This window comes from Podarcis pityusensis (genome assembly GCF_964106645.2).
Source record: "Podarcis pityusensis genome assembly, chromosome: 12".
NCBI classification, from domain to species: Eukaryota; Metazoa; Chordata; class Lepidosauria; order Squamata; family Lacertidae; genus Podarcis; species Podarcis pityusensis.
This window is the reverse complement of record NC_138037.1, coordinates 42,080,798-42,099,294: the sequence shown is the minus strand read 5'-3', so window position 1 is coordinate 42,099,294 and position 18,497 is coordinate 42,080,798. Positions and strand designations below refer to the sequence as shown.

The following is an 18,497-nucleotide window of genomic DNA, read 5'->3' as shown; positions in this document are numbered from 1 at the left end:
AGACAGAGAGGCACCTCTGCTGTGAAAACAAATTTGCCGGCTCCCACTACAAAAATGTGAGCATCCTTTGTGCTTCCTGCAGTTTTCTCCCTCCTTTTTTGTCTTAAATTGCTCTAGGCAACTTTGCTACATACACAGCTTGTGCCAGAAATCCAGGCCGTGTGTTGCGACCAAAGGAATGTCGCCTTCTAACTGCTTAGAACAAGGGACAAGGCTCTAACAGACAGCTGAATCTGCCAGAGCATTGGTTGCTCCTATTCACCAGCACAATGCTGGCATTATTTGGGAAAGCAGACCCACTACACCCAAAGCCACCCCCCGCCCCGGTCTTTTGCAGGCTGCTACAATGAAGAGTAAAGTCAGTAGCAAAGAGTGGGGCTTTCAGGAAGAGCTTTACAACTGCTGAGACCAGCGTTTTAATTCCCCCCCCCCCACAAGCTGAAGGTCAAAAAGCGGACCAGAATAAAACAGCCTCTGGAACACGCTGTCTCTATCTAGGATATTAGCTTGACACAGAATCACAGAGTTGGAAGGGATCCTACAGGGCATCTAGTCCAACCCCCTGCAATGCAGGAATCTCAACTGAAGCATCCATGAGACGGCCATCCAACCTCTGCCTAAAAACCACTAAGGAAGGAGAGTTCACCACCTGCAGCCAAGTCCACTCCACTGTCGAACAGTGCTTACCATCTGAAAGTTCTTCCTAATGTTTACTCAGAATCTCCTTAGCATATTAGAATATGGTAATATTCTTTCCAACGCTAAATGGATATGCTTGTGCTTACAGAATAGGAGCTGCCCAGAGTGGCTGGGGCAACCCAGTTGGATGGGCAGCATATAATTAAATAAATAAATAAATAAATAAATAAAGCAGGAGCACTTGGGTTGCATGCATCAGCACCCAGATCATGAATGGTAGGGATTCATGAACGATGTTACATGCATATAGGGACACGGGTGGCGCTGTGGTCTAAACCACTGAGCCTCTTGGGCCTGCTAATCAGAAGGTTGGCAGTTCGAATCCCCACGACGGAGTGAGCTCCCGATGCTCTGTCCCAGCTCCTGACAAGCTAGCAGTTTGAAAGCACGCCAGTGCAAGTAGATAAATAGGTACCGCTGTGGCAGGAAGGTAAACGGCGTTTCTGTGTGCTCTGGCTTCCACCACGGTGTCCTGTTGCGCCAGAAGCAGTTTAGTCATGCTGGCCACATGACCCGGAAAGCTGTCTGTGGACAAACACCGGCTCCCTCTGCCTGAAAGCAAGATGAGTGCCACAACCCCATAGTTGCCTTTGACTGGACTTAGCCATCCAGGGGTCCTTTACCTTTTACCTTACATGCATATGCAAACAATGGACCTAAATGCAAAAGTCATAGCTCAGTGGTAGAGCATTTGCTTTGCATGCAGAATGCCCAAGGTTCAATCTCTGGCATCTCCCGTGAGGGCTGTGACTGCTTCCTGCCTGAAACCCTAGAGAGCTGGTTGGACCAATGTTCTGACTTCCTGTTTTCCGAATGACTTTTCTCAGAGGCACATTCCTTCAGCCCTTCCTACAAATTACCTTCTGTACTAACCCTGATAATGGGTGAGGTAGTGGATAGAGAGTTGGGCTAGCATCTGGGAGACCAGGGTTCAAATTCTGACTCAGGCATTAAGCTATTTGGGGAGCAATGACCTTGAGGAAGTACTTGTTCTTCGGTTTACACTACCTCAGAGGGTTGTTGCGAGAATAATGTGTGCCACCTTTAGCTCTTTGGAGGAAAGGCAGGAAATAAACATAATAGAAAAATAGCAAATAAACAGGGCCCACAAGAAAGCACAGTTCTGCTGATTCCCTAGGAATGAACACGAAGTTGCAGTTTTCAAAAATCTGCCGTGCTTTTGGGAATCCTAACTTAAAATACAGTTTTTAACCTTGAAGATGTACTAATAACTCACCAATTCACTTCTTCCCAATGATCTAATTTGGATATTTAAGCAATCTGGTGTCCAACATTTTCAATACATCCTGGTAAACTGCGGGCATATTAATGTCAGGGATTGAAAAATAATACAATTTATTCCTAGCCATTATTCACACAGCCTCATTAACACCATATGGCGTTTTATTGCAGGTTTTAAAATATTCCATGCTCGGAAGATAGAGTTGCACAAAATCAGATGAGAATAGGCTGTAGGGAACAGCTGAAGAAGAATTATTGTCAATGAAGATGGGGTTAAGGAAGGCCAAAGGGAAAAGTGTTTGGTGGAGCAAAAGAAGGAAATTCTCAGTACGGAGGGATTACTGCAAGACAAAGCGACTTACGACAAGATCTCAGGGCGAGGAGGTGGTGGAAAATGATACAGAAGAGGTTGAGTTAATCAAGATGAGAGAAGACCAATTTGCTGACAAGTGCTTTTGCGGAGAGCCTGAGCTATGGAGTATTTGGGTCGTGATAAAGCGGAAGAAGCTGCTCATATCCTTATCTGAAGTCAATGAGAGTGTTTCAATTGACTTCGCCAGGCGTTGGACTAGCTCCTGAGAATGATTACAGGTGCATGTCAATGAAACAGCAAGGCTGCCAAGGAGGTAATAGAACTGCTTGCGGAAATCAAAACCAAGGAAGAGTCTCTGCATTTTCAGCTTTTAAGGGAGTTTACTTGACTGGAGATGGGATTACTACAGCTCACGGTCTGCAAAAGCATCACAGAAGCATAGGATTTGATAAAATTCAATTTGGAAGAAAGAGGTATGGCAGGAATACACTAAGCGCAGAGCAACCTGCAGGCTCCAAGAATTATCCATCTACATACAGTGTTGGCGAAGAAGGAGCAAAACAAGAAATGGATGCAAATCATAGGTAGAAGAACACGAAGAATTATGCAAAATGGACATGCATCAGGCAAGAGGTAAAAGGAATCTCTGCAAGGTTCAGTTGGTGCAGGCATTTGGGATGTATGGGCAGGAAGATAAAGGATAAAAAATACATGCTATTTTTTGATGCTATAAGATTGTATGTTCCAGGCTGCTATCCTATGCCTATTTAGTTGGAAGTGAATTCTACTTAACGCAATGAAGTTTACAATGCATAGGATGGTACTGTTGGACACATCAGGTGTCATAAACTGATGAAAAATTGGTTGTTTCAGTCCAAATATATTTACCTAGACACCTACCCACACCCAAGTGATCTCTGTGCGATTACAACTACCTGTTGATCAAAGAGACAGCAAGATATTGACTTTTTAACCCAGCCCAACTGGGCATCAAGGACAACAGCAAATCAATGTAAACTTCAAAAGGTTCATGCGTATTCACACACAGACTCATGCAATATATTCTAGCTAATGCTTCTGATGCCATGTAACACTCACAGCTGCTATATGGAATCAGCAGCATTGGCTAGAAGACCGGATCCTTACAGCACAATCCTATCCATGCCTACTCCAAAGGAAGTCCCATGGAGTTGAATGGGATTGACTGCAGTGTCAAAACCCAGTTTTCCTACAGACAACACCCAAAGATGAAAGTGTGGTATCCTTAATCAAGTTTGAAAACCAAAAAGGCAAACATTGTTTCCTACGAAGGTTTAATGTTTAGCTTCCACTGTGATATGTGGCCTTCAGAACAGAATTTTACTTTAGCTGCGTCAAGCCACTGAGTTTGCCATTATTGCATCTAAGTGTTTCTTCTCCTGCTGGCACAACGCTTGAAGTTGTGCTTTTATTGATGCGCCATGTCAAGGTCTGTGGGTAGCGCAAATTATATAAACAACAGCAGCAGCAACTGAAAGGAGCCTGTGAGTTTGCATAACGGCAACCCTGGGTCTGCAACAATTCAACAAGGCTTCAACTAAGTGATCCATAATAAGCAGCATGGAAGTACCAAGCCTTCAGGGACGATGCAAAAGTTGAAAACAGACAAGAGCTAGTGTGAACTAAATGATGGGGGAAGATAAGCCCTTCTGAAGTTTTGCTAACGATACAAAAGAAACGGAAGGGAGACAATGAAATAGCCCTCAGACAGGACAACAGAGGCCATGGATGGAAAAGACCACTTGATCCAGGTTTCCCCCCCAATTTGTTCAACCCACTTTACCAGCAAAGTTTATCAGGGAGGCCTGGAGACTCACCTTACATCCCTCACAAGCACTGACGCCATAGTGATATCCAGAAGATTTGTCCTGACAAACGAAGCAGGGTTTGTAAACACGAGGAGGAGGAAGCGGGGAAGGCGGGCTGGGAACAAGTTCTTCAGAACTGGTGCTCTGAGTTTCAATTGCTACAAAGAAAACAAGAGGAGGACGTTTTTAGTGCATTCAGATATTGGCTTTGTCATATGCCACCAGCTGATCCACGCAACAGATCTCCCATTTCAAATGTAACTTTTTCTGGGAGGTGCAACATTTAAGACAGATAATTACATTGGGCCAGTTCAGACATTCAAAACCATCTCTATTAATGTGCCCACTCTGTCCTTCCAGGAAGCATTAATGTGCAGAGCATAATAAATCCCCTGAGCTGGCTGTGGGGTGAGCTTTGCACGCCTGCTTTGTAGAGTGTTGCGAAAACCAGCAAGTGCTTCATTCATTTAATTTATTTGCACCCTGTTTGTCCCCCCAGAAATAGGCCAAGGTGGCTAACAACATCATACTGTAATTAATATAATTATTTCAAAAGGCAATCAATGTGAACAAAATATCAGATTAAGAAATGCAACAGCCAAGCTGCAAATGAACTTTGAAATCAATACTGAAAACACATTAATTCAATTAAATATTCAGAATGCATAAACAATATCAGTAAACAAGGGGATCATAAAATGCAACCCACGTATTAGTCAAAAAATTAAACACTTTATGGTCTAGGGCCTAAATTGAGAAATTAACATGACAAATTAGAATACAAAAAAAAGACATTAAAGACACCTTCCATGAAGAGTGCCTGTGTGTGTGTGTGTGTGTGTGTGTGTGTGTGTGTGTGTGTATCCCCATCCACAAAAAGAATATGATTTGAATCTTTCTCCTACACAAAGTCTACTCTGGAAAGTCTTGGGCTAACCACTGCAATCTTTTCAATTATGGGTCTTCTCAATTTTGCAGCCCCTCGGCTTGGCGCCCTGTGCAGGAAAACCGCCCTGCACAGCCATAAATCCGTCGCTGCCAACAGTCTACATCAAGGAACACAATATATACAATACTTTCTATTTTTTCCTGATAGGCTGGCTAAATTGGAAACTACATGCAAGCTCTGCTTAATATCATTATATATGTTATTTTAATATATTTTTTATTTTAAGGTGGCATGCATGCACGCACACCTATCTCCACTCCAGCAGCAAACAGACGAGAAGAGGGGTAGGGAGCCTGTGGCCTTCTAGATGTTGTTCGATTCCAAAACCCATCAGCCCCAACCAGCACAACCAGTGCTTAGGGATGATATGAGTTGGAGTTTAACAACATCTGGAGGGCCACAGGCTCCCCATCATGCAAACCTTTGGTTAAATGAGCCAAAGCTACCGAGGGCTAGAGCCAACAGAAACCAGAGAACTATGCACAACCAATAAATACAGTAATAGCAAAACATTCACAGAGCCCCCTACTTTGTAACCCTGTCGTGTAAAACCTGCCCACTCATCTCAGGTCAATACAGATAAAAGGGATGCACTTGTTTCATGGCAAATGAACAAACAGTAACAAATTTGCAACAATGCTGATGGTATTATGAAAGAAGTGTATCTCTGGTTCTCATGTATTTAGAAGCACAGTGGTACCTCAGTTTTTGAACGTAATCCATTCCGGAAGACTGTTCAAGCTCCGAAATGTTCGAAAACTGAAAACTCAATAGCCGACAGCTAGGCCTCAGGATCTTGCACTCAGAGGAAGCCCACACGTGGCATGTTTGACTTCTGAGGCGTGTTTGAAAACCAAAGCGTTTACTTCCGGGTTTATGGCGTTTGAAAACCGAAATGTTCGTCAATGGAGACGTTCGAAAACCGAGGTACCACTGTATTGTATTATATAATGTTTTTCTGGGTTGCACCACTTAAAACCACAGTGGAAGGTGGGAAGAGTTGCACATTTGAACAATCCTCTGAACACGCAAAGAACACCTCCCAAACTTAGAAAACGAAGGATGAGAAGACTAGACTGGATTATTTAATCTTCTTTTCTATGAGCAGGAAAGGCACTGACTCATTTTATTCTGTACCCACCTACAACATGGTACTATCTTTTAAGGCAGAAATTGCCAAAGTGGTGCCTTCTACAACTCCCACTAGCTCCATCCAGCATGGTCAACCACCAGTGATTATGGGAGTTGTGGAGCAAACCATATGGAAAGCAGTATTTGGGCTATCTCTTGGTCTGGGAAGATATCACTGGTCTCTTCCTGTCCACCATGTATGTCTGTGTAAACTGGGTCTTGGTCCTGCTTCCCGAAAACCAAATTATTATCTTCACAATTACGTAAAAGGTTTTCCAGGATGTAAACATCAATGCACTCCATTCCTACAACATGCTGAAGAATGGCATACGTTCTCATGATTCAAAATGTCAACATCTGCACCAACCATAAAAAATGTCACAGAAAACTATATGATACTGCCAGTAATATTATAGGGGCACCATAAAACTATACACATATTTAGGATTTTGGTGCCTAAAATCCATAATTATTTCAATTCCCTGTGGATATGCAATATATGTTCTTATTTTGCTGTTTCTTGGGGCATTTTGACACTAAAAGGTAGTGCTGGGGCTCTCTGGAGTTATTTTGCCAAAAGAGAATGATTTAAGTGTGGAAGACAAAACTCAACTTGCCTTCTAGCTGCGACGTGTTTTATATTCACACTAGAAACTGAATTAAGCATAAATAGATGTAAACCTTAAGCATAAAAAAACCCCAACCTTAGGCAAAATAGCTAGGTTTGTCTGATGATTCAGAGAAATGGCAAAGCTTTTTATGTAGCAAAAACACAAGAGCAAAACCTCTACAGAGACTCAAGTATTGGCCTCATGGGACATTCTTCTATTGAAAAACAAATACCGATTCAGATTTGCGGTATATTATATCTGCCACATTTCTTAAATTCTGTCTTTTCACTGACCCCACGTTTCATCATTGGCTGATTAGAATTCCAGAATGTCAGGGAGTTCTTTTTTTACAGCTTTTTTTCTTTTTCTTTTTCTTTTAAAAAAAACTTCAACAAACAGTACAACTGTATAACAGTTACAAAGTTCAGTCCGTAAATACAAAGCGTCTCCACACACAGGTTGATGCTGGTGGATACGCCAGCATAAAACTAAGAAGTGGAAATCCAAGTATTTTTGAACTGGTCCCACTCTGATTTACCCTCTGCCACTTTATGGTGCCATGTAAGATGCTCATTACCCCATGCACTATTCAGCTAACCCCGCCTTAGAAGGTTTCTTTCTTGATTTCCAGCACCTAGAGATCTCCATTCTAGCTGCTGCCAGTAATAAGGAGATTCATTCTTCATGCACCAAAAGCAGACTGGAGGTGGTTTTCCTAGTCTAAAGTCAATGTTTGGCAGGTAATGGATTATCTCCTTAATCGCCCAGTCACAAAAGAGTTTAGGGCACCCCCACCACCTATGTAAGAAAATCCCTTTACAAACACACACACCCTCCACCATGGAGATGAGGCGGACTTGTGGATTTGAGATCATCTCTTGGGGTCTTGTGCCAACACAAGAGACTTTTGAGCCCTCCTTCCTAAATCTTATCCGAGGTGGTTATAAATAAGGATTGAGGCCACAGGTTTTCCCAGGCATGGTAATCCATCTGAATTCCTAAATCCCCCCTTCCATATATCTTTGAGGCTCTTTAAGTCACACATGGACACATCAATAAGCAATTTGTAAATCTCAAGAAGAATGGATGCTGCCGGGGGGGGCAGTGGGGCAGCTGCCCCCCTAAATTGACAAAAATACGTAACAAACTGAGGTTCTTCTCCCCCAACAAAAGGCCTGCCCCTCCCCTAACAAAAATCCTGGCTACGCCCATGCTCAGAAGCAACCTCTTCAAGTGTTGGTTAGGACAAGTGCAGGGAGCTTTAAATACCGTGAAGTCCTTCCTTCCGCTTTGCCAGTTAATCTATTTGTGAAGAAAACAATTTGGAGGACCTGGAACTAGTTCAAATTGGGCCTTCACATTTTCCTTCAAAACACTTTCTGAAATGGGGTGCCCTGAGATTCTGAAGAAGCCCATGGATCACAAATCTTTAAATTGAAGGTACTTATTACTATGACAGAAATCAAAAGATTATCTAAGAGTGGAGTCAGAGGAGATATCCCCGGGACCAGACAACTGCAATACTCTTTCCACACTGACAGTGTAGCCCAGAGGAACAGGTTGCTTAATATCTGTAAAGGCTTCCCAAGTGGGACACAGAAAAGCGTGTGCCAATCAGCCAGTTCAAAACAAACATGTACAGATCCAGTGTTTCAAACAGTTTCTAAAGGAAGCCAGAAGCACAATTTTCTCAATGATAATTTTTGTTGCTATTTAGAATAGGCATACAGTGCTCTGGGAATCGATTGGTGCACAGTCTTGCTGCTTAAATCAATAATCTATTAGTCCTTTTAAATTAAAATTAGGTTCATCAAATGCCCTTGAGAGGTCTCAAACAATCTGCTCTCCTTATTCCAAGCATGCAGTTCCCAAACAATCTAGGAGAGGATAAAATTCCTGTCATAAAATTCAAAACATTCAGCTCTATCAGGCTACAATGATGTTTTTTAGGCTTTGAGGTAGTTGGGATACATGGACATTAAAAACAACTGTGCTCCCTGTTTTTATGGTCCCAGAGCAAACAATAAGACCAACATCCACCACCTACAGTATGGAGAGCCAGTATGGTGTAGTGGTTAAGAGCGGTAGTATTGTAATCTGGGGAACCGGGTTCGCTTCCCCGCTCCTCCACATGCAGCTGCTGGGTGACCTTGGGCCAGTCACACTTCTCTGAAGTCTCTCAGCCCCACTCACCTGACAGAGAGTTTGTTGTGGGGGAGGAAGGGAAAGGAGAATGTTAGCCGCTTTGAGACTCCTTAAAGGGAGTGAAAGGCGGGATATCAAATCCAAACTCTTCTTCTTCTTCTTCTTCTTCTACAGTAGTCAAACTGCTGACTATGCGTGAACAAAATTCAGGCTGATGCTAATCAACCTATTGGAATTTGGGTTACTCAAGATATCAAGACAGCTTTGCAGATGCACAATTCAGAGCCAACTACATGCAGAAAAAGCTACCACTGAGCTCTCTGGCAAAATAGTCTTGAAGCTGATAAATCTGGGGAAATGTCTATCTAAAAGCTCTAAAACAGTAATCCAAGTATTGGTTTTACACAGGAAATAATTAACTGCTACTGAGTTCTATCCATCGCAGTGAAGTATTTATACAACCAGAAATTTTCAGCTGCCAATAGAAATCCACATCACTTATCTCCAGAGTTATTGAACCAGAGGGGCCTGGAATATTCCTGGCTCTGCAATGGATTTCTTATGAATGGACTGCAAATACTGCTTTGCAGCCTGACCTCACAGGAAGGGCTGCAACGATCTGGGTGTATTGCTCAGTGAAGTAACCCAGCTTTCTCTATGGTGTCAACATCTAAGCAGATGTTGAGTTTTTGTCCATTCCTATCAAGCAGAAACAAATAGGTAATGGTGGGCAAGATGGAGCTTTGAGCAGTCAAGTAAGCAAATGGGCGCAGGATGTGGCAAGTAATTGTTATGTTTTAGGGTTCTCTCTCTCTCTCTCTTAACTTTGCACGTTAATTCTTAGAGGCACGCAGCAGTTTGCAAGTGAACTACCATCTTCTGCTTCCCCATTCAGTGGCATTCAACAACAGGATCTGATAATTGCATTTACATCCCACCTTTTTCTCAAGGAGCTCAAAGAGTACATGATTCTCCCCACCGTCTTCAATTAATCCCACAACAACCTTGTGAGGTAAGGTTAGGATGAGAGGCAGTGACTGGCCTAAGTCACCAAGTGAGCTTCATGGTCAAGTGGGAATTTGAACCCTAGTCTCTCAGATCCTAGTCTGAAACTTTAAAAACTACTCCGCACTGTAATGTACATTCAGCAACATTAGTAGCTGATGTGGGATGCTTCTAGCCACTTGGTAGTTTTGCACCTTGGCTGTGCTAAAGCAGCAGCACTGGTGCCTCTGCAACTGTCAAGTGATGTCCTCTGACAGGGGTCAGCAAACTTTTTCAGCAGGGGGCCGGGTCCACTATCCCTCAGACCTTGGGGGGGGGCGGACTATATATATTTTGGGGTGTGTGTGGAAATGAACGAATTCCTATGCCCCACAAATAACCCAGAGATGCATTTTAAATAAAAGCACACATTCTGCTCATGGAAAAACACAAGACAGGCCCCACAAATATCCCAGGGATGCATTTTAAATAAAAGGACACATGGTGTAGTGGTTAAGAGCGGTGGACTCGTAATCTGGTGAACCGGGTTCGCTTCCCAGCTCCTCCACATGCAGCTGCTGGGTGACCTTGGGCTAGTCACACTTCTCTGAAGTCTCTTAGCCTCACTCACCTCACAGAGTGTTTGTCGGGGGGGGGGCGGGAGGGAAAAGGAGATTGCTTTGAGACTCCTTAGGGTAGTGATAAAGCGGGATATCAAATCCAAACTCTTCTCTTCTTCTCTGCATATAAAAACACACTGATTTCCAGACCGTCCATGGGCCGGATTAAGAAGGCAATTGGACCGGATCCGGCCCCTGGGCCTTAGTTTGCCTACCCATGTGGGACCTATGACAAGGGGGCTGGGTCTCTCTTCCCCCACTGAGTGGTGGAAGTTAGTACTCCGCCAGTGAATTACTGCATGAACAGCCATTGCTAAGAGGAGAATAAAAGGGCTGGTGCTGAGTAAAAGACCATCCCTACCGTTAGGCATTGTGAGGCAATCGCTTCAGGATGAGTGGCAGCTTTCTTCCTGAGCCCCATTCCTCTCTGTTGGAGAGTTGTGTGTCGCACATGGACTGCTTGCCGCCTTCCAGGGCAAGTGCTTTAGTAAGAATCAATGGCCAGCCCATTCAATTTCTATACATGGAATGGAGGGAGGCAGTCCTCCTGTCCGCCTCAGGTGGCAAAATGTCTTTGATGAGCATCCCAGTACACCCATGTGAAGTAATGGAGGACCAGGAGGCTGGTTTCCCTATAGAGTCTAACTCATTAATTGAAAAGGATGTTCAAAAGAAGAAGAAGAAGAAGAGTTTGGATTTGATATCCCGCTTTATCACTACCCGAAGGAGTCTCAAAGCCGCTAACATTCTCCTCTCCCTTCCTCCCCCACAACAAACACTCTGTGAGGTGAGTGGGGCTGAGAAACTTCAGAGAAGTGTGACTGGACCAAGGCCACCCAGCAGCTGCATGTGGAGGAGCGGAGATGCGAACCAGGTTCCCCAGATTACGAGTCCACCACTCTTAACCACTACACCACACTGGCTCTCACACTGGCTTTAAATAACTTTTTATTTAAAAAAACCCAGAAGCTTTTCTTTGGGAAATTATAGGGGCAGAACTACCTAAATTTATGTACAGAAATTTATTTATGTATGTTACTAAAGCAGCAAGAATGTTACTTGCCCCAAAGTGGAAAGAAGCAGAAGTCCCAGCAAAGGAAAAATGGATACAAAAACTTATGGAATATGCAGAAATGGCGAAACTTACCAGAAGAGTAAGAAATCAAGATAACAAACTTTTTATAAAAGAATGGAAATGGTTTATGGAATATTTGCAGATAAATTGCAAACAGATAAAAACTTGAGCAGGATTATTTCAATAACCTGCAGTTTCACAAGAGTACCGTATTTTTCGCTCCATTGGACGCACCGGACCATAGGACGCATCGGACCATAGGAGGGGGAGAACAGGAAAAAAATTTTTTTTCTTGTTCTCCCCCTCTAAAACAAGGTGCGTTCAAGGTACCGGTACATTCACCAGAGCTTGTGGGGCTGGCGGTGGGGGGAAGCGCTGCTTTCCCCCACCGCCAGCCTCAAAGATCCCTGAAGCCTTTGGAGCGCAGCGCCCTGCTGCCCTGCAGAGGTTTGCGCGCAGCCGTCCCCAAGCTAGAGCAGCGAGACGGAGCCCTCCGTCTCGCTGTTCTGGCTTGAGAACAGCCTTGCTAGCTTCTGCAGGACAGCGGGGTGAAGGCACCCCGCTGCCCTGCAGAGGTTTGCGCGCAGCCGTCCCCAAGCTAGAGCAGCGAGACGGAGCCCTCCGCAGTGCTCCGTCTTCCTGTTCTGGCTTTGGGCTTAGCGGCGCAGGCTGCATTCGCTCTATAGGACGCACACACATTTCCCCTTAATTTTTGGAGGGGAAAATGTGCGTCCTATAGAACGAAAAATACGGTATATATTAAAAGAAGATAATTAAATGAGAAAATTAAATGAATTTGGATATGCAGAAGATATTAAAAAAATAAATTTAAGGAATCACAGAAAGAGGGGGAAGGAAGTCAAATTTTGAAATGTAAAATTGATTGTAAAACTAATAAAATGTATAAACTTGAAAAGTATAAATAAAAACTTTTTTTAAAAGGAGGCTGGTTTCGCTATAGAGTCTAACTCATTTGACAGGTTGCCATTCCAATTCCCTGCCTGTAAAATGGGAACCGTGACCTACCTACTTCACAACGTTTCTCCGAAGGAAAAAGAAATAAAGATGATTAAAGCATTTTGCACAGTAAAAAAATATTTGATAAGTATCTAAAGGCGTTGCAACACTGGTTCAAATGAATTCAATTACTAACACATTATAAAACCAGGTCCTACTTGAAGGGTAAGAGGCTTAAATCCAAAAGAACGGTGCTTTGTACAGAAACAAAGTACAAGTCTGAACAAAGCAGAAAGAAAAAAAGAAGGCAGTTCTAGGTGTGCGCACAGATGAAGCAAGGTTGCCAAACAACATCCAGCTAAAGAAATAATACAATTCTAGAAACAGATTTCCTCAAAACGAGTAAATTAAGTTTATGTTGCTGCTGTGCTCTACAACCTTAACACACCAAGAGGCACCTGAGACCCACTTAAGAATTCCTTAAACAATAGCTTTAAGTCACAAGTCTTCACATTTGATTGTTTTTATAAAGTTTAGCTAAAGCTGTAGATAAGATCTTTAAGTAAGTGAAGTGTGCTTTACAAGAGCTAATTTACTGTTAGTGAAACCCTGCTGACAGATAGAAGGGTTTTAATGTTGTGGCTGATTAAAAACAGGGCAAGCATTTATGAAATCCCTTTCATTATATATATATATATATTACAACAAACGTGGATTATTAAATGCTGGGTTTTAATGTGGTCTCTTCAGACAGCTGAGCCTTAAAAGAATAAGAAGTTGTAAAGCAAATGGCATTTCCTGGATAGCCCCAAGGGAAGTTGGAACATTCAGCTTTGAGTCCCTGGTGGGATAGAGCAATTTCAGCTAATTAGGGTGAATGGCAAAGTGTTGCATTTGGTCAAAACATTCTGTTAACCCTCATTTTCACTGGCACCAAATAAAGAGTCAGTCTGGATCTGGGTGTGTGGTGTGAGCGCACACAAATTCACTCCAGAAGTGCAAAGCACACGGCTCACATACATTCGACAGAAAGTCAAAGGAAACGCCAAAGTTCAACTAGAGTACAAGTAATTAGAACCAGATTCTTTGCAGCTTGTATGTGTGCTTCATTGTAGAAGTTATTTATAAGCTCCAAACAGAAAAAAAAACCCAGTATCATTTAATTTTCATGTCTAGTCTGGAGCAAAAAAAGAGAAAAGAAATCTGTTTTAATAATCTTCCAGGAGGAGAAGAAAAGTCTATGTATCGGAAACACAGAGCTTACTTATTTTATTGCACTTTTTAAAAAATGCACGTTTCAAAACTCTAATATAAACACAGGTTCCAAAGCAACATATGATTTTCCCCTTCTGCGGCTTCAAAAATAAATAAAATGTTTTGCATATTTCTGCTAATTTTATGCTGCTGCTCTGGAGTGAAGGTGACATTGGGAATGCAACCACTTCAGCGGGGTGAATAGAGGAGAAACAAAACATTAGCACAGAGAATTGCCAGCCTTGACTTGGTAACCTGGCCATGACCCTGGACGGAGTGTGTGTTTGACCTGGTCACAGAAGGGCTCTGGCTGAGTCCTGTTGCTGGTTTATGGTGACTCCCTGCTATTCTTGCCACCCACCTACAACAGGTGCAGATTGCAGCCAGCAGTGACGACAAAACAAAGGCCGTGACAGGTAAAGGCTTTGATTCCTTTTCTCTTTTTTGTGTTTTTTTTAAGTGATATTTATTAAAGTTTCAAAGAATACAAAAACAAAAAATAAAAATACAAGAAAATACAAAATACAGAAAAAAGAATAAAGTTTTTAAGATATAACAAAAAAATGAAAAATAAAAGGAAACATACAAAATAAAAACAGTTAAAAACACGTCGTTAATTTTCCATAACATATCTTCCTTACACTTATTTCCCCGGACCTCCTCGTACCTCCCTTTTTTGTATTCCAGTTCAGTTTGTTAGTTCAGCAAATCCTTACCATTAAGCTTTTACCCATTTATAAAACCTTTTTTCGTATCTCTTAAAGCATTACAGCTGGAAACCACTTAGTTTCTATCCAACATCCTTCTAAAATTCCTTAATTTTACAATATTTCTGTAAATAGTCTTTAAATTTCTTCCAGTCTTCTTTCACCGACTCTTCTCCCTGGTCTCGGATTCTGCCAGTCATTTCTGCCCCTTTTCTCTTTTTTGGAAAAGATTTCTTCTTCGGCAAAAAATACTGTACAAACGAATTCTAGAGCCGGAACCTCTATCTCCATCCTTAGCATCTCAGCGTAAAGTATTTGCAAATGTGCAAGAACTATACAGCCGTACCTTGGTTGTTGAGCTTAATCCATTTTGGGAGCCCATTCGACTCCCAAAACGGTTCGAAAACCAAGGCGCAGCTTCCGATTGGCTGCAGGAGCTTCCTGCACTCAATCGGAAGCCGCAGAAGCCACGTCCGACTTCCGAAAAGCTTTCACAAACTGGAACACTCATTTCATACCAAGGCATTTGACAACGAAGGTAAGAATGTACAAGGCTTACACAAAACATTCTGCAGCGTGGCATGACCCAAGATATGCACCCCAAAAGCCTTGCAACGGTGTAGACTAGAACCTTTGAACTGCCAGAAGCTACTGAATATCATCTCCCATCAGCCTCAGTCAGCATAACCAATGGTCAGGGATGATGGGAGTTGTAGTATCTGTAGGGCCATAGTTTCTACCATCCCTGGTGTAGCTTCTGCACAGGCACAAAGCTTGGACCAGGGTGAACTATCAGAGAGAAAACAGCATTTTGTACGTAACTTCTTAATTTATATCGGCTCCTTAATTTATACTACCTTCCCATCCCAATTTAAAGTTCTGAGAGCTCCTGTGTTGCTAAGCAGAAGAGTATCTGTGATGGCCATTAGACTACAGCTGGCGATTAAAACTCAGCATGTTGGAAGGACACACCCCTTCATTATCTCCCATTTGTCAGCTGGAATAGGTTCATGCTTTTTCAGCTATTACACTCATCTTTGTCTCTAAAACTATTATTCTGTGAAACACATCATTTTAATTTTGGCTCATAATTTTCTGAGGATCGATTTCAGCTGCAGTTTGGTTCCTCCAGACAGGTTAGTGTGTGTGTGTGGTTTTTTAAAAAAAGATCAGAATCAGCTAATTGCTCTATATACGATAGTTATATGATGGGCCAAAAGCCAAAAAGTGTGTGCCTGTGTGTGTGTGTAGTCTGACTTCTAATATGGCAACTTACACTGTAGTTGTAAAACCAGCTCTGGAAAATTAAATACTACATTGATTTTTCTTTGGTTAAGCTCATCCAATTTTCTTCTTCATTTTATCTGTGGAGGGGGGGGGGGGTTAACACCATCCTTGAGACCAATGTAATATTAGCACAGAGACTTACTTCTGAATAGGATTGTGCTGTAAAACTATTAGCCTTGAAAGTGTCACAAGACTCTCTGTTGTTTTTGCTGCCACAGATTAAGATGGCCGATCCCTCTGGAATTTGTTATATAGCATGCTGAGTTCTTGCAATATGCTTCCAAGTACTGTACTTGTCAAGATTACCAAACATAAACACATCATTAAATACTTAACAACAGGCTCCAACAATTGGGTTTGTTTCAGTTTAACATTTCTCACACACACACACACACACAAACACACACATTTTTCTCTCATGCTACATCACAATGCTCAGGCATTTTTAAACACTCTGCAATAAATGCTGCTACACTGGGATCACTGACCCTTTGAGGACCGTAAGCACAACAGGACTCGCACAACAGCTATACACACCCTGGCAACCACACATAACACACTCTCTCTCCTCACCCTCTTACCAGCAAGTAGGCTTGAAGAAAGTGGTGTGTGTGAATGCACTTCCTAAAGAGTACAGATGACGCGGGGATGGCTAATACTCACTCTGGCTGCAATCTCCGGCACCTGCAACAACCAGGCTTGCAAAAAGCCTTCTATTGGAGACAACTGAGCCACCCCCTTCCATCCCCAGGTGTGACTTTCCTGGCTGAAAACATCCACCTGCGCCACAATTATGTTTGAAAGAAGCCTCCTATTGGCTAGAATAGATTAGCTTCTTTCAAGATGAACTGCAAGGAGAGATGTGATTTCAGGGCAACCTCGGTTTCAGGATGGAGAGTACCCCTCAGGAGGTTGCGTTTGGTCGCCTCAGTTGCTGCGACCTAGTTTGCAGGACAAAGGTCCGTATAGTTAAAGCTATGGTTTTCCCAGTAGTGATGTATGGAAGTGAGAGATGGACCATAAAGAAGGCTGATCGCAGAAAAATTGATGCTTTTGAATTATGGTGCTGGAGGAGACTCTTGAGAGTCCCATGGACTGCAAGAAGATCAAACGTATCCATTCTGAAGGAAATCAGCCCTGAGTGCTCACTGGAAGGACAGATCCTGAAGCTGAGGCTCCAATACTTTGGCTACCTCATGAGAAGAGAAGACTCCCTGGAAAAGACCCTGGTGTTGAGAAAGATGGAGGGCACAAGGAGAAGGGGACGACAGAGGACGAGATGGTTGGCCAGTGTTCTCAAAGCTACTAACATGAGTTTGACCAAACTGCGGGAGGCAGTGGAAGACAGGAGTGCCTGGCGTGCTCTGGTCCATGGGGTCATGAAGAACTGGAAATGACTAAACAACAAGTTTGCAAGATGGGGAAGAAGGAACCTTTAAAACAGTCCAATAATTTCCTCATTTAATTTGGGGGGGGGGGAGTTTAAAAGGGTCCAGACGTCTCTAGACAGTACACCAAGGGGTGACAATTGCAACTTGCTCTGTTTCCTTATGTGCAATTGCAGCATATGACACTTTTAAACGAGAGCTTCTTTCTCAAAATGTGTGCCCTTGCATTTTCCAATCGACATGGCACCCCTTTAAAATTACGTTAGCGCCGTACTCTCCATTCCCTATTTGTTCCTGCAAAGCTTAGGAAGCTGTAAGAGTATGAGTAAGATCCTCTTCCCTAATGCCTTTCATCTAGAAATTGCTACTTTCCCATTGCAGTAGTGTAACATTAACCATTGGAATCATGTATCAGCAGCTACTGGAGTTAATGTGAATATTGACCCTGGCCCTGTGACAGGAGTATATCTTTTTGTAATGCTGGTCCGCATCAGCCTCTCTGAGTCAGAAAATAAAGAGGAGTGCCTTATCAACATGCCGATCTGCTGGAGATTGTGCCTGCTTCCTGTAATAAATGTGGATGCAAACTCATCGAAACCCTGACATTTGTTTACCTTCCCACATTTAAAGGCTTGTGCATTCTTTAGCAATGCATTTCAGCTGACTTGCTTATTTTAAATATCTCTGTTGACAAAAAAAGATCCAAGGAGGCCTGCGAGTGGGACTCACACGGTATATGCCCCAATTTTGATATCTGCTTCCAAAACAGTTACTCCGCTTGCCAAGTTAATATATCTGCCATTTCGGGACTGTTCTGTAGCCCTTCATCTGCATGGGTGCTGCTTCCCAGCATAATTTTCTTCTTTTTTCTTTGCCCTTGCTATACTTTTTAAAAACTGCATTATGCTTTCATCTGATGTCAATGAAAGCTGAAAGCATAATGCAGTTTTGCTTCCCAGATTTGCAGAAGTCAGGGCTACCCACAACCTCGCTGAGTCTTTCCTACCCTGCAAATCCCTGAGCAGAACTGCCTTCTGCTCCAATTAAGCTGCATGGTGCAGTTTCTTCTGCAGTCTGTACGCTGTACGTAATAGCTGGGATGCTAAGTTTGGAAAAGAAACCTGAAGAGGCAACAGGCACAAGCATAAAAGCAGCACAGGTTTAGGATTGCACGCTAATTAGAACACTACTGACCTGATCAGAATTTTGGGCTTGTTTGCCAGAATGCAATGCTAGAAAAAGTTCCAGTCAACCCGTTTTTGCTACTAATGAGCGTGTGCACAATTGC

The 18,497-nt window shown here is 42.8% G+C and overlaps 1 protein-coding gene across 12 annotated transcripts in view; it reads right to left on the bottom strand.

Moving 5' to 3' along the window:
• Nucleotides 1–18,497, bottom strand: part of RARB (retinoic acid receptor beta) — a 352,738-nt gene that overhangs the window by 63,498 nt on the left and 270,743 nt on the right. For all 12 annotated transcript variants that reach the window (XM_080974915.1, XM_080974916.1, XM_080974924.1 and 9 more), the window contains one exon: nt 4,111–4,259. In XM_080974915.1, coding sequence (XP_080831041.1) covers nt 4,111–4,259 — 149 coding nt within the window. The remainder of the gene's footprint in view (nt 1–4,110; nt 4,260–18,497) is intronic.